The sequence below is a fragment of the Patiria miniata genome, unplaced genomic scaffold (assembly GCF_015706575.1).
Source record: "Patiria miniata isolate m_02_andy unplaced genomic scaffold, ASM1570657v1 HiC_scaffold_3, whole genome shotgun sequence".
Classification (NCBI taxonomy): domain Eukaryota; kingdom Metazoa; phylum Echinodermata; class Asteroidea; order Valvatida; family Asterinidae; genus Patiria; species Patiria miniata.
The window spans coordinates 22,486,046-22,510,153 of record NW_024037069.1 but is presented as its reverse complement, the minus strand read 5'-3'; the positions used below and the strand labels follow the sequence as shown (position 1 = coordinate 22,510,153).

At 40.4% G+C, this 24,108-nt stretch overlaps 3 protein-coding genes across 3 annotated transcripts in view; 1 reads left to right on the top strand and 2 right to left on the bottom strand.

Annotated features, from left to right (window-relative positions):
• The window catches only part of LOC119738127 (balbiani ring protein 3-like), a 31,720-nt gene extending 23,878 nt beyond the window's left edge, over window positions 1-7,842 (top strand). Inside the window, exons 15-20 of the mRNA XM_038212869.1 lie at window positions 734-862; window positions 1,986-2,177; window positions 3,528-3,641; window positions 4,130-4,252; window positions 5,328-5,449; window positions 6,144-7,842. Of these exons, the coding sequence (XP_038068797.1) occupies window positions 734-862; window positions 1,986-2,177; window positions 3,528-3,641; window positions 4,130-4,252; window positions 5,328-5,449; window positions 6,144-6,356 (893 nt within the window). The 3' untranslated portion in view covers window positions 6,357-7,842. The remainder of the gene's footprint in view (window positions 1-733; window positions 863-1,985; window positions 2,178-3,527; window positions 3,642-4,129; window positions 4,253-5,327; window positions 5,450-6,143) is intronic.
• LOC119738128 (retinol dehydrogenase 8-like) lies at window positions 7,408-13,209 on the bottom strand. Its single transcript, XM_038212870.1, has 5 exons — window positions 13,114-13,209; window positions 12,243-12,411; window positions 11,284-11,463; window positions 10,694-10,790; window positions 7,408-8,900 (listed from the first exon to the last, which is right to left on the bottom strand). The coding sequence occupies exons 1-5, from the start codon at window positions 13,207-13,209 to the stop codon at window positions 8,591-8,593; spliced, it is 852 nt and encodes a 283-aa protein (XP_038068798.1). The 3' UTR covers window positions 7,408-8,590.
• A 2,192-nt stretch (window positions 13,210-15,401) lies between these two features.
• On the bottom strand, window positions 15,402-24,108 carry LOC119736562 (retinol dehydrogenase 8-like). The gene is made up of 6 exons (XM_038210576.1): window positions 24,096-24,108; window positions 21,862-22,056; window positions 20,768-20,947; window positions 17,697-17,793; window positions 16,255-16,561; window positions 15,402-15,541 (listed from the first exon to the last, which is right to left on the bottom strand). Exons 1-6 carry the CDS (start codon window positions 24,106-24,108, stop codon window positions 15,488-15,490), a joined length of 846 nt encoding a protein of 281 aa, XP_038066504.1. The 3' UTR covers window positions 15,402-15,487.

Here is a 24,108-nt window from a genome sequence, read left to right as displayed (position 1 = left end):
TAGGAAACAAGTTCATTTGCAAATCAAGGAGGTGTCATGGGGCCGGTCGCGGTGAACAGGTTTCAATCACCGTATTCATTAACGAGGGAGGATATGAATTAAAGATGTTACCTCGTTCTTTCCCCTTCCTCGGGGAGTACATCTTTCTTTTAAAAGATGGCCTGTGTTGTTGGTTGTTATGAAAATCAAAACAATTAAACAAATTTCAGCCGGTGATATTATAACAAAATTCGGGCTGTCACTCCAAACTTCTTGTTTCCGTTCGTAGATTTCTTCCTTTTAACGTTCGGCCATACAGGGTCTTGGTCGACGCATCTTGCAACAACACTGTCATTATTTTTGTTTTATTACTCCACCGACAGCTTGTTCATTATGTGTATCCATTCCAAGGGCGGATCCAGAAGACAATTTTATTCGGGGTGGGGGCAAAACAAATTTGGGTTCCCCGTAAAAGTGGGTCCAAAAGTTTTCCGCCCCAAATTTAATATGAAAAGCAAGGGGGGGGGCAGTAGGACTCTTCATGGCATTGGTGCATGGTGGTGTAGCAATAGTTGCTTTTTTTGCGACGTCGCTAAAAAAATATTGGGTTCGGGTTTTTTTTGGGGGGGGGTCCCTATTGTTCCCCCCCCCCCCCGATCCGACCTTGATACATTCTGAGATTATTTCTTATTAAGTAAATGAAATTGGCGGATGTGTGGCTTTTGCAAATGTGCTAGTTTTGTTGCTTTTATAGACTGCAGTGACTCGTACCTAAGGTGTTCCGCCTGGGCCGCCAAGGGAGATTGTCAAAACAATCCTGGATGGATGAACGTTTACTGTCGTAAAAGCTGCCAGCGATGTCATGAACCGAAAGTCGTGCCAGGTATATACACGGAATAGCCGTCGGCTGGTTTGTCAACAGCTTCTGTTTTAGTGAAAGTCACTCTTATAATTACCGACTCGCATCCTTTTGTTACGCAATAGACCCTATTCACGAGGTAGCCATTTTTGTCGTGTTCCCTGAATGTATTTCATAAATTGTGAACTGTTGAATGGGATTGCGCCAGACTTTTTATGCAGCCTTATTTTACTTTCCTTTCTTGTTTTAAATCTGGCTTAAAACATTAGGTAATGTTTAATTTCAAAGTTTTAATTATTCATTTAAGCAGACTTGAAGTACTTAGTAATGTACTTGCTTTTATTTCTCTTCGCAAGTTCCAAACGTGAACATTTTACCTCACTTTCAATTCAACATGGCCGACTCGTGAATAAGGCCCATTGTCGCTTGCAGTGCTATGATTTTCGAAATCGTAAATCTCTTTGTGCAGACTTTCCCATGATGTATCTCGTGGTATTTTGCTTCACCGCAATTTGTTAACGTTTCTTTTCGTCATAGCCACAGATTTTGATTTTGTTTTAATTTGCGTATTAAACACCGTGTTTTAAACTTCCCTGCGCAATTATGTAAAGGGCCTTTTGAATGTTAAGGTGAATTAATCAAATAAAATACCTCTTTCTGTCTTTCATTTCTGCTTGACAATCGAATTCGTCTTGTTTACCCTCCCACTCGATCAGCCTTTAGTTTAAAAGTCTTATATTTTCTATCCTTTTCTTGTAGAAAGTAGCTGATGATTTTTGCATGCAGTTTACATTTGGGGGCCATACGGTGGGTGAATGCTTTCGAAGTAGCCTGTATTAATCGTTATTTGTAATTGATATTTCTTTTGTCTTAAATGCCAAGCTGTACTTTCTACTGTGCTCTTGTTTACGTTCATCTGCATGATCAAACGTGAGAAAGATTTTTTTCTTTATTTTCAGTTATGCACAAGCGAAGTACATGCATTGTAGGGTTCTCAAAGGGCACAGAACCAAGATCTTGCCGTAACATTAACTTTAGCGTGCTTTAGTCTAATTGGTAATGTTTGTTATTAGTTGCATGTTTCACAAAACTTTTTCTCCAATTCGGGCTTTGTCCAAAACCATTAATTTCCTTCTTGATGAAGCAGGGTGCATGGATCAACAGAGACACTGCAAGAGGCTAGCTGACGGCGGAGGATGCCAAGGGGAGAACTCTCGATGGATGAGGTCCAACTGTCCGCTCAGCTGCGGCTTTTGCGGAGTTTACGATCGGGCCCCTCTACCGCCTCCACCCACCGTGAACGCATCAGCGTCGCCAGCACATTATAATACCACGGGAGGTACAGTATACCGTACAGGCGTAAGATACGTAGTGAGTTGTTTTAGGTATTTGTCATGGCCCAATTCTGCTAAATGCAATTGAAAAATCTGTCAGATTCATCAAAAATCTGCCAAATTCCCCAGAATTACGCGAAGTGCACCATAACCACTTAAAATCACATGTAGATGTTGTAGTTTTGCCTTAAATAAGGTCCAAATTACTTTATAAACAATCTGTAGTAACATAAAGATTTTATGAAATTAGGTAAATTTCAGGCTAAACGCGGTTGCGTCACGACAAAGTCCGTTTCCCATCTGAACCTCAACACCTAGACCCTGCAGCCAACCTGTCCCATTATGCAAGGGTTTGTTGAAAAGATTGAAGCTTTTTTTAAACCGCCATTCGTAGAAAATTCGATTGCAGAGGGTTTGCACAGACTCGAAGGCAACTTTTGCTGTTTTACTGGAGTCTTTGTATTGGCTTCTTATACTGGATTACGTCTATTTATTTATTTTCAACATTCAAATAATGAATTAACCTGACGTGAATAGTTTTCTTTTGGAGAGGGAGAGCGTCTGTGTGAAAGATTGTGTGATTGAATGAGTAAGGTTGGGCAGGATATTTACTTTGATATAGTTGTCAGATTATGTAAGTGCCAACGCGAAGCGGGTAATAAAAAAGTACTTGGGTGAGGGAAAAAATACCATCCGGCCTTTTGCCCAGTTTTTTTCTCCGTCTTTGTGTTTCAGAATTATCAGTTCATCAAGGTTGGCTAAGTCCTCCCACCAGCATTACATCTTTCTGCACTTTTCGCCAATTAATTTGACTCTATCGTCATGCATCATTTGTCATTCCCGCTTCCTGTACATTTTCATGTTTCAATATATCTCCATTTCTTGTCCTACTCGATCCCGCTATTCCATGCTTCGCCACCCGTGCAGCATTCAATGATTCATATTTCAACATCTCGATGATTTTCTACACCTTATATTTTTTGTCTTCTTTTTCTACAAGTTTGTCAAAGCTGAATTGCGCCGTGAACTTTGACTGTCATGCATGCCAGCTTGCGGCGATGCACCAATGGCTGCGCGGCTTACATGCGCCTCGTTGGCGCGGAGCGATTCGTCCAATCAGATTTAGCGTACCAGACGCAGACTGGTTTTTGTTGTACTCATGATTTTGCAATCAAAATACCTTTGCAGCGCAGAAGCAACTATAGCCCGTGGGGTCAAGGCGATTTCTTTAAATGCAACTTTAACACACAAGGTTAGATCGGAATGAAGTTTTCTTCACCGACTACTATTGTTGCAGTTTCCTCATAACATTTGGCCCAACTCATCTACACTTTCAATCAACTCCTCTTAAACAGGTGAATGCCGGGACTTCCACCCCCACTGCCAAAGGTGGTTTGAAAATGGCAACTGCCACGTCAATGTACGCTACATGAAAAACCATTGCAGGAAAAGCTGCGGATATTGTCCCAGTAAGTTACTTGCCTACTGACAACTGTTATGAAAGAAAGAACAATATTGATGTAAACGTAAATGTAAACAACAAGAAGCTAACAACTATGAACAAATAAACAACCAACAAAAAATACTTGTTTGCATTTCAGGATGGTTCTTTCGTCATAATTTTTTTAATGTCGAGATTTTGAAAGTCGTTTTAGTACGGCAGTTCGGTATTTCTACTGCGCGTGCGCACTTTTAGATTTAACGATTTTCAAAATAAACAAATTAAAAAGGAAGCGAAAGAAATTGAAGAGAAGTTGTTGCCCGGAAATAAAGACAAAGTTTTGGGAAGGACTCTTTTGTTTTCCCCGTATGTGAACATCTCAACTCTAGATTTGTAGATGCACGTGTAACAGAATTCCGAACTGGCAATAATCTTGTAGGACGAAAATGCCATCAAAAAACTTTCCCCGTTCCACACTTCTCATTCCACATTTTCATTACCTTTTTCCCCTCCCAGCTTGCTTTGATAAAGACGCGAGTTGCCGGACATGGGCCAAGAGAGGCGATTGCTTATTCAACCCCAAGGGCCTGGCCAAGGCGTGTGCCATGAGCTGCGGTAATTGTGGAGATGGTCCTGCAGGTAATACCAACTCAGCCTGGATAACAAGGCTAGGCAAGCCTAGTAGAGCTTGTACCAGAGCGTACACAAGTCCGTTCAGTTGTTTCAATATAGGTTTTTGCCCTTACCGACGTCTTTTCATAAACATTGTATACTCAGTGTTGCCCCCGAGTGATTGCGAGAAAAAAAATCACTCGGGTGGGACTCGAACCAACGACCTCCTGCTTTCTAGTGCCAACATTCATGTTATGAAGAGGTCTGTTGAGTTTATTCAGATTGACTGTTTACTTGAAGTCTTTTCTTGCATCTGGTCTACATATAGATGTGTTTAGCCCATTTTCATTTGCGTTACAGGTTAACCCAACACCAGCGGCGGGGGAACGCTTTTCAGAGGGGGGGCCGGGGGGCACCAAAAAGGGGCACTTGCTCAGAAAAAAAGGCACTTTCCGTCGGTGTGAAAACAGGAGAAAATGTTGAAGGAATTACAAGGAATACATGCTACCCAGAACAAAATTTACTAACAACATTGATAAACACTTTTTAAAAAGTTTGCGTTAAAATTTTCAAAAATCTTAATTCCTTACTCACAAAATTACAGTGTGGGCCTATTTTTGAAATAGTCTCAATATAGCCAAAATGTTATGTAATTTTTCACTTGAGAGAGCCCTTTGGCCTCTGGCACACCACAGGTAGTAACCTCTCTGGGTCCGCCCTTGAATTTGACTAGTTATAGGCCTATGACAAGAGAGGGGACAAATTGAAAGCGTGATCATTTAATGCTTTCGTATGTGCGTTTGAGGGGCGGTTTTGTTTTTTATCTGGAGGGGCACATCGATGACCGCGAGAGGGGCACTTTGTTAGCCTGGGAAAATCGGGGGGGGGGGGGGAGGTGCACCCCCCCCCTTCCGCTCCCCCGGTTCCGCCGCCCCTGTCCAACACGATGGCACCGCCCGGCTTTACAGTCAGTCATTCACTGAGATTGGTATATGAAGAGAACAGTAGCCTGGTCCCCAGGGTGCGCCACTGTGTATTTGCACAATATATGTTGAGTGGAAAGTACGTATCCCGATCTGTATTTTGTTCGATCTTTTTTCAGAGTGTTCAGATATCCACAAGCAGTGTGCCAAGTGGGCAAAGCGGGGCTACTGTGAAGAAAACCCGACCTTCATGCACAAATTCTGCAAGGTCAGCTGTAATACATGTGACCCCAACGATCAGGTGAGGCAATCTAGCCTGTGTTCAAGCCGTTTCTTTTCTGGAACACCCGAGAACGTTTGGCCAACTATTCACAGATTCGTAGATAGTATCTCGACAATGAGCAATTAAAGCTAGACTACCCTTTGCATTCAAAAGTTCCCTTTATGACATAGTGACAAAATTGCATAATTTCTCATAGTCATTTTGATAAGAGTGAATGTCAAATTTAAACAATCAAAGTCTAGTCCAAAACTTTCTCTTCGCTGAAGAAACATTCGCGACTTTCATGGAGACAGTATAGAAGTAGGTTAACACTGTTCACAGTTTAAAACCCCAGAGGAAGACTTCGCTCCAAGTAGAGCCAGAAATGCGACAATTGAGATCTCAAACGTGTCAAGTAAGGACGTCAGGAATTTTCCTGCGTGCTACCATATGGTCAGAACATTTGCTGACCGTCATGCTCCGTAAAATCAGAACCTGACTATTTTCGAGCTGTCGGAAGCTCAAAAGCTGTCGAAAAAAATATCATTTTTGTTAAATTCTCCCCATCCCATGAGCAAATCTAGGGAAAGAACGCCCCTCTTTTTAACCCTCTCCAGAAAATAAGTCCCCAAGTGCTCCCCACCCCTCACTTACGAACTTGACCGCTTTCACGCCACTGTTTCCTACACGGAAATATTTTATTAAAGCATTTCTTTTTTTCCCCTGTCTCAAGACCGCCAGCCAAGAACCAGCCACTGAGGAGGTCGAGGGGGTTGGTCGGCCCCAAAAGAAACCCAAGAAGAAAGCCAGCACCAAGAACAAAAGACGACCGACAACGAGCGCCACGAATCGACCGAGGAAAATCGCCACACGACATCGCAAAAAGAACAAGAAACAACGGAAGACCAACGCTCAGGGAAGAGTTGCAGACGTGCCTAACTTGTAAAAATAAAATTCAAAACCATAGAATCTTTATCATGTTTTGCTAAGTAGGGCTTTTATTAGTTTTTGGTATATTCTTTTTTTTTTTAAACTCAAGTAATTATAACCTTCGTTTTATATTTGCTACTATGCAAGTTGTCTTGTTTGGTTGGAGTCCGTGTTTGTCCATCTGTGTTTAAGGTCTGTCGTGGGATGGTTTTAAGATGATTTCTTTTTTCTTTTTCTTTTATCACAAACAGCTGCGCTCCCGATTCCACTTTTTACAAAGTTGAATATGTAATTATTTTAAGAATACTGGTATAGCAAGAACTTTTCTCTTCAGATTTTTTTGTGTGTGTTATTGATGCGCGTACTTTAAACTGTTTGCGAACATAATTGCGAAGTCTGTTGGTTGGAGGTTATTTGATGGTGTAATGTGAAATTTGGACTCTTTGAAATTCGGGCCCTTTTGTTGTATTGCGCATGTCTAAGTGAACAGATTTGGAGACTAGTCACGTGTGATGGTTGTATTCCATGTAAGGTAAATGAAACCGGATTTCATACGAGTTCAAATTTCATATGACAACGGCAGCTTTATTGCCTGCATAGTACGAACAACTGAAAAGGGACTTTGTCTATTAAGGCGCATACGGGAAAATATTACTGAGATTTTCCCATAGTTTATCCACTAATGTAATTTACATTTTTCTATCCCTGCAAAGGGAATGAGGTATGTTCATAGTGTGACGTCAGTAATGTTGGTGTTGTTAACGTGGATTGAAGCATTAAAGTAAGCTTAATGTATAGACATCGGGGCTGTTCTGAACGTCTTAAAACAATAAATGTTGAATATCGTTTGTAAACGTTAGATAGGAACAATTTAAAGATGTGTGAATTAAATAGTTTTAAAAAAGTGGTTTTTTTACTAAAATTTAATACGTTTCTATACCTCAAACCTTCCTTACAAATTAACAGGAACATTCTTTTGTAAACTACCACGAGGTAGGACGAGGTATAGAAAGATTTGAAAGTGTGAATAAACTATAAAAAATTAACAAGGACTCGGTACGCAAGTATGGTGTAAGTGGTCATAATCTTCGACAGCATAATGTTATTAAAACAAGAGGAAAACTTCTCCCTTTTTTTAAAACCTAATAAGAGTTACCCGATAACTATTTCTTATAACTTAATCAAGTTAAACAGAACAGCAATTCCTTGTACTTGTACAATTTATGAGCGGTGGAAGGCAAATAGGTGTACAAACATCTATGTTGCGATTTCATCTGTTTCATTTTTCATGGTGCTATACAATGTCCCTATGGTGCTATATAATATGAAATATAATCAGGTAAAATATGCATGTTTAAAGGTTTATTGTAGCTGAGTATGAGGTATGCCGTGTACGGAAAATAAAATCCAAGCGAGTACAAGAAAACTAGGACGATGCTTTTATAAAGCATTGCGAAATCACGATGTTTGGGAAAATAAAGTTGTATCTGTAATAACTACCACTGCCTTGCCTTCCTCTTTTTTTCACCCAAAATAGGTTTAATTTTTGATCAGTTTAGCTAGAATCTAGGATAAGGTAAATAAAAAGACTTCCAAATGTAGGCCTAATCCTCAGAATCACACAGCAACACTCTGCCCATCACTTCTCAAACACACGCATTAGCCTTTCGAAACATGGCGGACACAATATGAAGGCATGCGCTATTACAGTTGCAGACCAGTAAATAGACTTTCATAGTCCTCAGTGACAATTACGCGCACTTCCAAAATTTACTAATAAAATGCTCACAACTCTTCAAGGTGTTTGAGATACACATCGAATTAAAGCTTATTTCATCATCTTTCATTTTCTATTCAATGTTATATTGGTTGACCAATGACTTTTGGGAGAAATTTCATCCAAAGATGATCACTCTTAAAAGTAGTACTGAGGCCAATCGCCATTTTGAAAAAGGATGCCTACGCTCCATTGCAAAATATAGCAATTTAGGGCAACATTTCATCCGAATTTAATAGAAACATGATCAAGCAGGTCCTCTGAACGGCTTCCACCCTTATTTTTTTTTTTTTTTACAAACCCTCAAGTGCATGGTGCTCAAAATGCTCTAATACCGGTGAATTTAGGGCATGTAAATCGTGATTTGGCCGGCGTAGGCAATTTCGGGCTATCTACTGGCCTGCACCCTTACTAATTTACTGTGTCCACCACATCGCGAAAAGGCAAATAGATGACATGTTTCGTCTAGGATCTCAGCGTTTGAGCGCATCCAGTAGTGCGTCCGTAGTAGTATCCTTCAACTTATCAGCCACCATCTTATTCATAGCCGGACTAGTCTGGTACCGCAGGTGAGGGTTCTCGCTCAGTATGATCTCTAGGTGCAGCTTGGCTATCTCATCCGCGCTCTGGGTCACCGCCTTCAGGAGGGGGCGGATGTTCTTGGCGCGAGCCAGGTACATCTCCTTCAGCTTGTCGTCGAAGCCCTCGGTGTGCCCTTCCTGGTTTGCCACGAGTTTGGCCATGAGTTCGGTAGCTACCGGACCCGGCTCGACGATGCTTACTCTGGAACATCAGAGATTGGAACAAAGTACTGTTATCTAATAACTCTAAACTTAGCCGTAACGTTAACCTTAACCATAACACCTAACCCTAACCAGTGTCAATGGTACAGGTCAGCCTGGTCAAAAGTCAGATCACAGGTCAATGAGGTAAGAGGCCGTGTGTGCAGTGTCAAGAGAACACTTTCGCCAAAGTCACTTGACTTGAGATTGACTTGTGATGTCCTGTGTGTGGTGATTTGTGATCATTTGAGAAATTGACGACTTGATCACGACTTATATTGAACATTATGTTTATGACCTGTCTACGAAAAGTGTAATCAAAACTGGAAATTGTTTTTAGCTTTTTTATTTTAGGGAAGGTAATTTGGACTTGGATTATCAACCGAAATACATCGAGTAAAGTCACACATATATTAAAGAATTTCAATCGCACTTTATTTTCTGATATTTTCTTTCTGCAAGATGGACAGTCTTTCAAGGCAAAGTTATCTTATTTCTTCCACTTAAGAGATATAGAGCACTTCGGGGCGAGAGCAATATCGGCACTGGTTCGATTATGTCCTGGAAGGTCGGGCGATCTTTAACTATGTCGTCTGTGTTTCTGCAGCGTCACTCGTCAGCTACAATGCGTACTATACGGGGTGGAGCAAACAGAAGGAAACCCACTTTTGACAGCAATTTTCACCTTCTTGTGGAGAATATTTCAAAAATTCAATTTTAATTAATGGTTTTGAGAAAAAAATGATCTATAAACACAAGTGACGAAAAAAAATGATTGCAAATGCATTTTTGTCTCTGAGATACGGTAGTTTAAAACTGTTTGTCCAATAAAAAAAACTGTTTGTCCACGGACGGTTATATTCGTGCTCGAAATGACGGTACTTGTACTAAGGCAGGAAAGTACTCGTACTCTACATGTCGAAATTGTACTCGATCTTCAGAGTACTCGTACTCGAAAAGCAGTACTCGAAAAAAATTGGTATAGCTTGACTTATACCACGGCCTTATTTTATCAATACTTTCAGTTTGAAATGGTTGATTGGCTTGCGGAGAAATCGAAGTTTCCTGATTTTCTTCTGTGTACGTCCAGACAAACACATTTAACAGACAGCCGTGAGTGTTGGGTCTGTATATCGGTCTGACTGGTCCTAGGCCAATTACGCACAATGAATCATTTGCCGTAAGGCCGTATTAGGAAATAATTATAGAAGTACTCGTACTCGGAATACCAGTACAAGTACTCGTACTCGGAAGTACAAGTACTCGTACTCGTACTCGTACTCGGAAGTACGAGTACTCGTACTCGGAGACCTGTACTTGTACTCGGTAGTACAAGTACTCGTACTCGTACTCGGTAACCTAAGTACTCGGCAGTACTCGGTACTCGGAAAAAAAGTCCTCGACTACAACACTGACATGTGGACAACAGTGATTTGTATTGAAACAGACAACTTGTATTCAAATTAGCAAAATAACACTATTCTTGCGATTTAAAAAAAAAAATCACGATGCATGGTTAAAGAGCTATACTTCACTACATTATTTAAATAAAAAGTTTAAATAAGTTAAGTAAGTAGGTAAAAATTCCTGTCAAAAGTGGGTTTCCTTCTTTTTGCGCCACCCTGTATACCGCGACATACCCATAGTGCGAATGTTTTGTGTTTATAATCATTGAATGTCTCTTTTTTCTATACCTATCTCTTATAAGGAGGACGCCACTGTGAACCTGTGATGTATCATGTGCTGTATACAATTAATCTAGAACTACAGGTGACATCATCGATAATTATATACCTGATATTGTAACCATCACGCAACACTGCCGCGATGGACTCGGAGAATCCCTCAACGGCAAATTTGCTAGACGCGTAGGTGGCGTAGAAAGGGGTACCTGGTGTACACGGAGAAAAAAATGTTTTAAAGACTCATCAGTCCGATTCAAAGTATCTTTAAATTCGCCTGAAAGTCAAGTAATTATAATATATTATAGAGAAATGCTCTCGGTCAGTACGTATTAAATGCCATTTCAAGCCAAGTTTACCAAGTTTGAGGCAATAGGCCTGGCGTACATGGAACAGTATTATCTCCAAAAATAGGTATAAAATGAGTTATTAAACCCGAATGCGAAGTTATTCCGTCTTGCAATGTCACTGGAAAGAAAACCGAATATTAACATTTCCGACCAAATTTCAATACAGTAGGCCTATGAGCCTGATCTACAAATATTTTGTTTCAAATATGTTTGCAAACCCGATAATACACACTACGTTTATGAGGATACACGTATCCATTCATACCAAGAGAAGACTAATTGAGGCACTGTTACTTGAAAAGGAAGCGATGTATACCTAAAAGATGGCGTAAATAAAAAGCAGCACGATTACCTATTATACCGGAGACGCTTGTCACATTCAGTATTCGGCCGGATTTCTGTTTCTTCATTGCTGGTAACACGGCCCTGGTGGTTCTGACCACGCCCCAGTAGTTGGTATCCATCATGCTCTGACACCACTCAATGGATCTCTTGTCGATGCCGTCAACACCACTGAAGCCAGCATTATTGACTGGAATATGATGAGAAAGACATGTAAATGCAAGCAGAAACATAGGTTTATCGGGTCAGTTACAAGTAAAAAGAAAGGTCAGGGGATGGTCAATGAAAGAAGATTGTTTTTATTTATTTCATATTTGCCACTTCTGAGCGACTAAGGCCTAGCCTATGATGATGTCTTGATTACAACTCATAAGCCAAGTAAACGTTGTTGTGCTCTCTCAATACGCACTGTTCTAGTTTATTCGTAAATTTTAATGCCAAGGTTCTGTCTTGGTCCAACTGTCCGTGTGTACTTGTTCTTGTTTCTGTTTTGTGTTAGTCCGCCCAAGGCATCTCGCCACAAGCCTTCTAGGCTTCTAGAGCTAGGATGCTAAAACATTCGCCTCTTATACCTTTTGGATATTTCCATTTACTTATTTATGTGTTATCTGCGTAATGTTTCTCATTTGGTATCGAAATAAATGTGAGTTTGAATTGCCCGCGCGGGGAGTCAAAGAGCCTCGGCCGGACAGAGTGCAGGGGGGGGGGGGGGCGTGTGCCGCCGGACACGGTGGTTAGCAGACGGCCGAGACGTGGTCGGCCGGAGTGGGCAGCCCGCAAGGGGAGTTCCGGAGCGCTGGCCGGGCAGAGGGGAGGCGGGCGGAGGCCGGCTGGCAGAGTGGGTAGCCCACGGCCTGGCGGTGGCGGCCGCGGAAGAGAGTGCCCCTCGAGTAGCAGACGAACGAGCCAGCCGTGGGGAGCGGTTGGTCGAGGGGAGCAAGGGAAACACAAAACGTGTACATCGCTCACCCAGAACGTCAATTCTCCCATTTTCCCGCAAGATCTCGTCAACGAGGGACGAGATGGTGTCCTGCTTGGTGACGTCAAGTTCCCGGATGAAGAGCGTCTTGTTGAGAGTGTCACCCGCTGCGGCTTCCAGCTTGCCCTTTGACCCCACATTTCTCATGGTTGCATACACCTTTAAAAATATGAACATGAGTGGCTCTATAATAAGAATATGAACCCTAAATGAGAATGAGGTGGACGATCTTGCCTTGTCTCACATAGGCCTATGAGTTTTGTTAAAGAAACAAGAATCCTATCGTGGGGGGAGTAACCCCCTCCGGATAAAAGGGGAAAAAAAATTTAAGAAGAAAAAAAAAGAGCAGAAGATGGTTGAGGTTAATCTCCTCAACAATAGAAAATGCTTGAAAGGGGCCTAAAACATGTGTACATAAATGGTCTAGCTCCTCCCCCACCCCTCATCACACGGCCCTTGGTTTCTCGACAGGCTATACTGGTAAGTGCTTGCACGCCCCCCCCCCCCCCCAACCGGAACACCCACGTATTTGTATATCACCCAGTGTGCATTTTGCATGAGTCAGCACTAAATCAGTCGACTTGAGTTATTCATTAGCTCATTTCCATTTGAGCATTTCATTATCGTTTGTTGAGGGAGATTTGGACATCAAATTCAGTCGTAATAACGTAAAAAGCTGGGGGTTAGAGGAGGGGTTTTTAAATACATTCTAATTAATCCCATTGACGGTATTGCTCATTTACACTTTAACTCCTGTATAGAATTATATATCCTGATAACAATGGAAGTCTACGCACTGAAAGGCTATCAACCAAAAACAACATGTGACTTAACATGACATTAATAAAGGAAATGGTTAACCTTGAATTCATGTTGTTTCTCCGCTGCTAGACACACGGCGGTGGCCAGACCTATCCCCGTCGAGCATCCGGTGATCAGCACAACTTGTGGCGCCATTTTAAATTGATACCACGCACAGCTTATGAGCAGAAAAGTGTGCTTGCAAATTGTGCTCGGTCCTTATATGAAGGCTGGTCAGTGTGCACGCCTATAATATTTATCAGTCCGTTTTGCACTTTGAACCCAAGTTGTATTTGTTCAACCTGTACTTTGTTACTTTTTTTGGCAGCACAGGTAATATCCTGAGTGAGAAACAAAAGATTACTAGGAGATGGTTCAATTCAATGTTTACATTTGTTACGGACTTTAAGTGGACAGATTTGGGCCATTGACAAGTTACGTGTGGTTGTATTATATAGAATGTATTAAAGCGAGACCAGATTACATAGGAATTCAAATTCCATACGGCAACTACAGTTTTATAACCTGTATAGTACGAAAAACACTGAAAAGTGCAAGGTCCATTAAGGCGCATACAGAAAAAAATCCTGAGATTTTCCCTTTTCATTAGGCCTACTTAGTTTATTCACTGATAATGTTTCTATATCCTGCAAAGGGAATCAGGCGATTATGAATATTCATGGTGAGACGTAAGCAATGTTGGTTTGTTAACTTAGATTCAAGTACGTGTATTAAGCTTAAAATAGTAAGCTTAGAGTATAGACTTAAGGCAGTTTGGGACGTCTTAAAACAATAACATGTTCAATATCGTTTGTCAGCTAGCGACAATTCAAAGATGTTATTAAATAATTGAATAAACAAACACAGTTAAATAGTTAAAAAACTAAAATACGTTTCTATACTTCAATATACACTGTTATTTCGGTTGTATAAAAACAAACGGTTGTGTACTATATGAACCTAGCAACCTGTTGTGTAAACTGTTGTTAACGCAACTTGTGTAAAATATTACACAACTTGTGTAAAATATTACACAACTTGTTCAATATTTTACACAACTGGTTGATAGGTTCATTTAGTACACAACCGAAATAACAGTGTACCTTTTTTTACCAGTTGACAGGAACATATTTTTGTAAACATTCTAGAGATAGAAACGAGGCATATAATCATAATTATTTAGTGTGAATAAACTATGCAAAGCAAGAGAATAACACGTAAGTAAAATGTAAATGATATTCATCTTTGACAAAATAAAATAGCAATAACAAGAGAAAAGTAAGAAAAAAGCAATTCTAAAAAGCGTTACCTAATAACAATTTCTTATTACTAAATCAAGCTAAACACAACATAAATTCCTTGTACTTGTACAATGTGCTGTGATTTCATCTGTTTCATTTTTTCACGCTGCAAAAACAGTGTTTTGCAATCGAACACATTTTAAACACTTCTTGTTATCCTTTGTAAAACATGCATCTTTTGAGTGCATGCTATGAAGTGTCCCTATGGTGCTGTATCATAAAAATATAACCAATTTGAATTCACATATTATTGTATTTGAGTACGAAGTAAGCTGTGCACTGACCAGCAAGTACAAGAAAACTACGACATTGCTTTTATACTACATTGCGAAATCACGATGTTTAAGTATCTGTATAACTACCACCGCCTTGCCTTCTTTTCTTTTTCTTTTTCTAAACAAACTGGGTTTAATTTTTTATTAGTTTAGCTGCAATCTAAGAGAAGGGAAATAAAAAAAATCTTCAAAATTTAGGCCCACTGGTGAAAATCATATCACAACCACTTCGGTCTTTACTTCAAAAATGTATACATTCATTAGCCTTTTGAGACATGGCGGACACAAAAATAGAAGGCGCTGAGCCTTTTACCCAAACCAAACAGCGCCCTCCTGCTGTGTCCACCGCATCTCAATACGGCTAATGGATGACATCCTTCGTCTAGGATCCATACTGTTTGAGGGTGCAGACCAGTAAATCGGTCCGAAATTGCCTACGCCGGCCAAATCAAGATTTGCATGCCCTCAAAATCTTCAGTATTTGAGCATGCTGTGGGCCATGAACTTGAGGGTTTGTAAAAAAATATGGGTGGAAGCCGTGCACAGGACTGGGAGCTTGCAGTTCTGTGTAATTTGGATGTGATTTGGACCCTATAAGCGCTTTTTTTTTTGCAATGGAGTGTAAGCATCGTTTTTCAAAATGACGATGGGCTTCAGGACTATTTTTAGGGGTGATCATCTTCAGATGAAAATTTCTCCTAAAAGTTATCAGTTGACTCCCAAAAAATTGAAAAGAAAATGAAAGATGATGAAATAAGCTTTAATTTGATGTGTGTCTCGAACGCCTTGGAGAGTTGAGAGTATTTTCCCGAATTTCTGAAGTGGGAGCATTTACCATTGGGGTCTATGGAAGTTTATTTACTGGTCTGCTACCTTGAGCGCATCCAGCAGTGCGTCCAGTTTAGCTGGAATCTAAGAGAAGGGAAATAAAAAAAATCTTCAAAATTTAGGCCCACTGGTAAAAATCATATCACAACCACTTCGGTCTTTACTTCAAAAATGTATACATTCATTAGCCTTTTGAGACATGGCGGACACAAAAATAGAAGGCGCTGAGCCTTTTACCCAAACCAAACAGCGCCCTCCTGCTGTGTCCACCGCATCTCAATACGGCTAATGGATGACATCCTTCGTCTGGGATCCGTACTGTTTGAGGGTGCAGACCAGTAAATCGGTCCGAAATTGCCTACGCCGGCCAAATCAAGATTTGCATGCCCTCAAAATCTTCAGTATTTGAGCATGCTGTGGGCCATGAACTTGAGGGTTTGTAAAAAATATGGGTGGAAGCCGTGCACAGGACTGGGAGCTTGCAGTTCTGTGTAATTTGGATGTAATTTGGACCCTATAAGCGCTCTATTTTGCAATGGAGTGTAGGCATCGTTTTTCAAAATGGCGATGGGCTTCAGGACTATTTTTAGGCCGGTGATCATCTTCAGATGAAAATTTCTCCTAAAAGTCATCAGTTGACCCCCAAAAAATTGAAAAGAAAATGAAAGATGATGAAATAAGCTTTAATTTTATTTGTTTCTCGAACACCTTGGAGAGTTGCGAGTATTTTTCCCGAATTTCTGAAGTGGGAGCATTTACCATTGGGGTCTATGGAAGTTTATTTACTGGTCTGCTACCTTGAGCGCATCCAGCAGTGCGTCCGTAGTAGGATCCTTCAACTTGTCCGCCACCATCGTAGTCATAGCCGGACTAGTCTGGTACCGCAGGTGCGGGTTATCGCTCAGTATGATCTTTAGGTGCAGCTTGGCTATCTCATCCGGGTTCTGGGCCACCCTGTCCACGATGGGTTGCATGCTCTTGGCCTGGGCCAGGTACATCTCCTTCAGCTTGTCGTCGTTGAAGCCCGCCGCATGCCCCTCCAGGTTTGTCACAAGATTGGTCATGAGGTCGGTGGTTACCGGACCCGGCTCGACGATGCTTACCCTGAAACATCGGAGATTGGAACAATCCAGAAGTTTAATCAAATCAGGGGCCAATTTCGTAGAACTGCTTATAATAAGCACACAATTTGCTTAAGCACAAAAAACCTTAATATAATCAGGATACCGTCCAAAACGCCATGCGATGTACATTGCCTGTGACTGTTATTTAGCTGTTGTTAACTTAGCATAACAATTGCATGGTGTTTTGGTGATTAATCTGATTATATTAAGCAAAAAAATTCTGTGCTTAAGAACATTTTGTGCTTAGGCCTAAGTAGAGCTGTTTTAAAAGTTTTATTTTAGGATAGGTGATTTGGACTTTATCAACCGAAATATATTTGGCAAAGTCAAACACACAATTCAATCTCAGAGGAATTTCAACCACATATGCATTTGCTGATATTTATTTATGCAAGATGGACAGTCTTTCAAAGGCAAAGTCATCATATTTCTTTCACTAATGAGATAGAGAACACATCGAGGCAGGTGCGATATATGTATATTGTACATGTATTTCTGTATTTCTGCAGTGTCAATTCATTAGCCTTAAAGGGTGGCCCAAGACGAACGGAACAGCAAACTTCAACTACCTTGAGACACAAACCACCTATACCAATGGATGGAGAACTCATTTTTAAAAGAATTATGATACCAAGATCTCCCGATTCGGTCCAGTAATTTTTGCTGCAGAGCCTATTTTGTGAAGCACACATCTTTCATGTGGGTATTAATTCATGACAATTAACCCCTCTATCAAATTAGGATGGGCGCGGTTTAGTAATTCATCGGGACAAAATGACACCGGATGACCTTAATTCACAAAATAGGCTCCAAAACAAAAACTACTGGACCGCACCGAATCGGGCGGTCTTGGTATCATTATTTTTTTAACAGCATTCCCCATGCATTGGTATAGGTTGTTTGAGTCTCATAGAAGCGGAAGTACGCCGTTCCGGGGTTTTTTTTTTTGGGGGGGGGGGCACCCTGTATAACACTGCGACATTTTTGCAAATGTTTTGTGGATATACGCTGTATGTAACTATCTCTTTGGTTCGATACTTATATCTTATAAGGAGGACGACAATGAGAACACCAGTGACGTATCGTGTTTATACAAATAATCAATAAATGCATACCTGATATTGAAACCATCACGCAACACTGCCGCGATGGACTCAGAGAATCCCTCAACGGCGAATTTGCTAGACGCGTAGGTGGCGTAGAAAGGGGTACCTGGTGTACACGGAGAAAAATGTAAAGAATAAGGCCTATTCAAAGAATCTTCAAATTCGCCAGAAGGTTACATCATTATGATATAGAGAATGTACGAGGAACTGTAAATTCGTGCTAAGAATGGACGAGGCGAAGCTGAGTCCATTCTTGCATGAATTTGCAGTTCCGACACTTTTCTCTGACTTAACCTATTTCTTAAAACAACAATAGTTTATGCAAATAAGATCCCTGGTTTACCACATTTGTCAATAAGGTAGATTCGTACAATCTCGTCAACCTATTGTTAACCCTTCGGGTGCACATCTTTTGTTCCATTCATCAAATGCACAGTACATTTGTCAACACGCTAAGTCACACACACACATTCACGCTCAGAAGTGTTCAGTGCGAGCACACTGTTTTTCCTTACTCCCAAAGCCAAATGGAGTTCGCGCTTGTGTGTTACAGCTAGGAGATTATACCGGAAAATGCTTTGATGCTGTTTTTACGGGATTGATGTGAGCGCCAAGCACAAGAAAAAGTTGGCAAGCAACTCATTTGTGCATAGAGCTTTTTGATTTGTGGAACCACATGTCATTGGCCATTCAATCGAGAACCACATTTATTTACCTTGATATCATGATACTTATGGAGTAGGCTACACATCGGAATATGCCCATCTCACTCACCACAGGAAATGTTTTTGCTAGGAAAATACATTACATTGGAATATATTCTGAGACGTTTATGATTGGGTAATTTTCATTTAATTTCGTTAGTTATTCGTCCATTCTATTTATGATTGTCATTTTGATAATGAAAGATGTGTACATATTCTTTAACCCAGGGGTATCCACTAATTTTTTTATAATGCAAATTTAAAGACAAAAAAATAAAAATTGAATTTTTAGTATTAATGAAATTTCAGCATTAAAGGGAATGTACATCATTGGCTTTTGCTGTAATTTTCAGAAATGAACTATTTGAGGGGTTAGTATAAAAGATCAAATATTGTTACACTGACATGTTTGAAGTTTTGTGTTCGAAAATACTGGAAAAGCCATGAAAAACAAAAATGTTCAAGTAGTCTGGTTCCTTTACTCCACTAAAGATAAAATGGATCAAATTATAGATGCCTGAAACTTGTTAGGTAAGGGAACCAGTCTAGCTGGCCTGCACCCGTTTACGAACATGTAACCAATAGCAAACAAAATTTTGGACCAAAAAAGGTAAAGTTGGAGCAGTAGGTTTTTCCAACGGTGGTCGGCCGACCACCGTTGGAAATGTATACAAAAATACCATTTTCTTGAAAATAACTTCACACCAGGTGCCATAATGTTACAGGATGCTTTAGACTGTCATTTACCAACTTCCTAGTAAGGTATTTCGTACAAACTTGGTAGTTTTATTTTTCGATGTTTGCAAATGTTGTATATTCCTTTTAACATATAGATAATAATATAAAAATTTAAAATAAGACTTAAAATAAAAATAAAGGGAACTGCAAATAACATAAAGAGGAATATTTAACACTGCGCTTTAGGTTAAAATTTATAATCGCCACCGTATATTATATTAAAAATATAAGCGCGGCAAATTAAAAATCAAACAAGAACATTTTGTGGAAAAATAAAAAAAATAAAGTAGTAGGGTATTTATTAATCAGGTACACGTCAAATTCTATCGGGAAAAAAACAACAAAATGTGTACATTTTTGAGTACAGTTAACATTTCTTTTTCTTTTCATTATAATGGACTGAAACTTAAAAAAAGAAAAATTTACTGCCGGAATTATACATTGAATTATACAGTGCCGGGAATATAAATGGAATTGTTCACAACAAAAACCGTGGATTCTTAAAATAATCTACAGTTAAGTGTAGATTCTCAAAATAATCTACAGTAAAGTGTAGATTCGTGAAAATAATCTACACTTTTAACATTAGTGTGACGTCACAGAAATATGTTAAATACAGAGAATTGTTCTCGGTCAGTATTAAATGACATTTGAAGGCATTTGAAGTTTAATCATTTTGTGGTAATGTTGAAATATATCGTTCAATTAGATTCATAATTTGTTATTTCACCCTGAAATTTAGCTGAACAATATTATCCCCCAAACAACATACAACCTGTAATGATACCACTCAGAATGTTGATCGTTGACTCACTAATATCCCTTCAAAATGAGTCTGGTTTGATTTGTGACTCAGCACTGTGTCAAATCCCCGGGCCCGTTCGGGCAAGCACCCGTTGTTCGCATCAAATCGCTATCTTTGTTCTCCCGTATAGCAGTTTATGATTTAAGGTGTTTTCATACTCAAAACGTTACAATCGTGTTGTCAATTATTAAATGCAATCTACCTATGTCACGGTAGCTTTGTCTTCACTGTTACCAAGCAAAGCACTGTTTGCTGTAATAGCCTAGCCTAATATGTAAGAGGGTATGCCGTGACAGGCCTGGGTCTAACGTTACTCGATGTAACTTGCCTAACTGTTGGGCGTGGGCGAGTAAGCGTATTTTCTGATCAACAATGTGTTCCCTGTAAATCTTGTTGTGTTCTTTTATTACTGCTCATGTGTGTAAAATGTCTTCATCGGAGACAATTGATCGCAGATTGAAATGAAGTACAGATAATTCATGCAATCCGGCCGGGGCGCAGTGGTTCAGCACTGGACTCAGCTAAAAGACACTTGGTTAGTCCATGCTAAGTAATTGGACTCGTCTGTCACACGGCAGTGTGTCATTACACGGACAAAATGGTGACTCATTTAAATGAACGAGTCACAAAGTGAGTCAAAAGACCCAAATATTATTCCAGCCCGAGTCACTTGACTCATTTCATTTCAGTCGAAGAGTGTGTCACTACGCGAACAAATTCATGACTCACCTAATTGAGTTTTGTGACTCAGCATTTGACGCACTGTTACTTGGGGGGGGGGGGAGAAACGATCGACTTAAAGGATGGCGTAAATAAAAAGAAATAGTTATTACCTAGGATACCGGTGACGCTTGATACATTCAGTATTCGGCCGGATTTCTGTTTCTTCATCGCTGGTAACACGGCCCTGGTAGTTCTGACCACGCCCCAGTAGTTGGTATCCATCATGCTCTGACACCACTCAATGGATTTCATGTCGATGCCGTCAACACCACTGAAGCCAGCATTGTTGACTGGAACATGATGAGAAAGACGTGTAAAGGGAGGAAGGAACATTATGTTAATCGAGTCAATTCAGTGACGGTTCTACGGGGGGGGGGAGGGCTGGGGGGATTTAACCCCCCCCCCAAAAAAAAAAAAAAATCCATAAAGAAAAAAAATGCACTAGCAAAATGTAAGCATGTGACGTGCATGCGAACGGGTCTCCCCCTAAATAAATAGTCATGAGAAGGGTGCATTTTGTACACTTAGTGTGCATGATTGTAGGATTTTTTCAGCGCTCTCCATTGAAAATATGGCACGAGCCCCCCCCCCCCCCCCCCCCCCCCCCCCCCCCCCCCCCCCCCACACACACACACACACACACACCCATACTTGTTTCACATGACTAGTGTGGACTTTCCATTGCTTTCGTGTAGTTAAGAAAAACCAGTGAAAAAACTCATTTTTCTCAAACTGTGAAAACTCTTTCAACCCAATTTTTTTTCTATGATTCCCTTTAGTGTTTCTCTTCATTCTGCTACAGATAAACCTAACCCAAAAATGCCTCTAAACCTGTTTTCCAGAAATGGGGAAACACTGTGTGGACGTGGGGTAAGTCCACACAACGTCGGTGCTACCTACATTATGTGGACGTCTTTTGTTCGGAAGTCCACACTGCGTATGTAAGACAAACTCACCACAACCAACACCACCACCGCCACTACCTATTGATTTTTGAAAACAATTCTGGATCCACCCTGCTAGCCCCCCAAAAATATTGGCTCTAGAACCGCGCCTGAGTCAATTACTAGTAAAACACAGGACAGGGGATGGTCAATTAAAGAAGAATGGGTTTTTTTTATACTTGGCACTTGTGATCGACTTAGGCCAGTGTGATGATGATGCTGATGATGAAGGCACTGGAAACACAGTATATAACGCTAACCCAGAACGTCAATTCTCCCATTTTCCCGCAAGATCTCGTCAACGACGGACGAGATTGTGCCCTGCTTTGTGACGTCGAGTTCCCGGATGAAGAGCGTTTTGTTGAGAGTGTCCCACGCTGCGGTTTCCAGCTTGCCCTTTGACCCCAAATTCCTCATGGTTGCATACACCTTTAAAAATTTGAACAGGAGTGGTTCTATAATAAGAATAATAACACTTTATTGGGCCCCGAGTATTCGATGTGTTTTGTCACAAACTTGAAAAACTGCCTTGGTATGTCGGTCTCAAACATGGGTATCGCTGGGGGGGGGGGGACTCCCTCCGGGTAAAAGGATAAAGAAAAGGGGAAAAAAAGAAAATCATCGGACTTTATCTCTTCAAAACAATGCTGGAACTTGGTCTAAAACATGGCTATTTACATGTGTATAATATATGAATACATCTCTTACAAAAGCCCTCAAGTGTTAAACAAAGTAAAAATATCATAAATTAATGATACAAAAATCAATTGTTCATAAGACAAGTCTAAGACAGACAGAATTCAGATCAACATTTAATTAAAAATCCGACTAGCAGTTGTACAAATTGAAATAAACCAACAAAATAGATGCAAAGACTCCAATCAAAGAATTAACCAACATAACAGGGCACCAACAATAAATACATGTGCGATACAGGATGGGATAAACAGAGAGTGAACTGGACATCATATTAGCCCTATAATTATGAAAAATACCACACAAATAGACAATTATGACAAAACAACATGCGACCACGTCAACCGTACTATAAGGACGAACAATGAGATCCGAAGACCATCGTGGACCTGCCAAAAGCCGGGAATATTACACTTTGGACGGCATTTTTTGGTAATAGCAGGCAACCATGTCAGATCAATCAGTCAAAGGATGGAGAAGACATTGTAAGTGGATGCCACCCATATTGTGACCCAAATATAATCAATTTGCATAAATTGTTAATGGCCCTGCAGGTTCATAAATTTATTCCCATACTTGGGAATATTCTTTATTATTTTTTTAAGTTTATTTTGGGGATTCTACTTACACACCCTTACTTAAATAACATTTTCTTAAGCATATATGACTGAATAATCATGAGGACATAGTAACGATCCAAACTGGCTACTATTATACCCGAAAATTGCGCGCATTTACCTTGTCTCCAGGTATCATCAAGTAGTCTTGCCAAACCTCAGTATCCATGAGCTTAAAATTTACAGATGCTTACTGGCACAGTTGCCCTATTAAAACTTTATGGAAAATCATGTGAACAATGATAACATTGTGATATTTAGCTCAGCAAACAAAACGGGAAAAAACAAGCTGACTGTCCGTAAAGTGGGCTTAAATTAGGCGAAGGGCCGCCTTACGTTGGAGACTTGAATAAGTCCAGACATGGATTAAAAAAAATATATGGACAAAAATATATTACACGGCAGGTATTAAAGATTTATGCAAATTTGGTATATTTAGGGTCAATATTAACGATGGCATCCACCCATATCTTGTTTTTACGGTTCAAAGAATTGATCAAGCATGGATGCCAGCTATTACCAAAAATTCCGTGAAATTATTCTTTAGAGAACTTGCATTTGCTCAACGTGAACTTTGTTACTTTTTGGCAGCCACGGCTATTAATGCTGGCTGAGTGGTACACAAAAGGTTGCTAGGAGATACATGGATGAGCTCTCAAGGTTTACACAAATAGGCATATTTAGAGGCCAATTCCAGGAAATAAATCCCCGGGGAATTCCTGGGGATTTTTTTACCCCACCAACACCCCAGCAACCGTTCACACTAGACACATTTGGTAACTCCCGGGAGCACTATTTCCCGGGAATATGGACAGTCGTTTCACACTCGCAATCAAACCCCGGGAATTGTGCAAAAGTTTGTGGGCGGACAGTCGGCCATTAATTTCGAGAAAACTTTCCAGTTTCTCGTACAATATGACGTTGAGAAATACACATCGAGAATTGCTACCCTATCCCGGCGGACACCCAGCCGGCCCGGCGCCCGGCCAATTAACCCGCTCTTCCGAGCCGGGCCGCACCGGCGAAGTACGATGAAATGTTCCGCATGCATTGTCGGGAGCGTGCCATAAGAACAAACGGGCCTCTTTTTACTACCAATCTTATCAAATTTTTATTTTTAGCAACGACTTTGTAACGTCAAAAATCAACTTTTCCATCTCAACTTTCTTCGGAAAACATACGGCAATTCGCCAT

What these genes read in the sequence shown, in the direction of transcription:
- LOC119736562 (XM_038210576.1), bottom strand. An exon ending in TGGGAGAATTGACGTTCTGG is followed by an intron (nt 20,948 to 21,861) that starts GTTAGCGTTATA and finishes ATCATGTTCCAG; the next exon opens with TCAACAATGCTGGCTTCAGT. An exon ending in AAGCGTCACCGGTATCCTAG is followed by an intron (nt 17,794 to 20,767) that starts GTAATAACTATT and finishes CGTGTACACCAG; the next exon opens with GTACCCCTTTCTACGCCACC.
- LOC119738128 (XM_038212870.1), bottom strand. Translation starts at nt 13,209, where the DNA reads ATGGCGCCACAAGTTGTGCTGATCACCGGATGCTCGACGGGGATAGGT. An exon ending in AGAAACAACATGAATTCAAG is followed by an intron (nt 12,412 to 13,113) that starts GTTAACCATTTC and finishes ATATTTTTAAAG; the next exon opens with GTGTATGCAACCATGAGAAA. An exon ending in AAGCGTCTCCGGTATAATAG is followed by an intron (nt 10,791 to 11,283) that starts GTAATCGTGCTG and finishes CGTGTACACCAG; the next exon opens with GTACCCCTTTCTACGCCACC.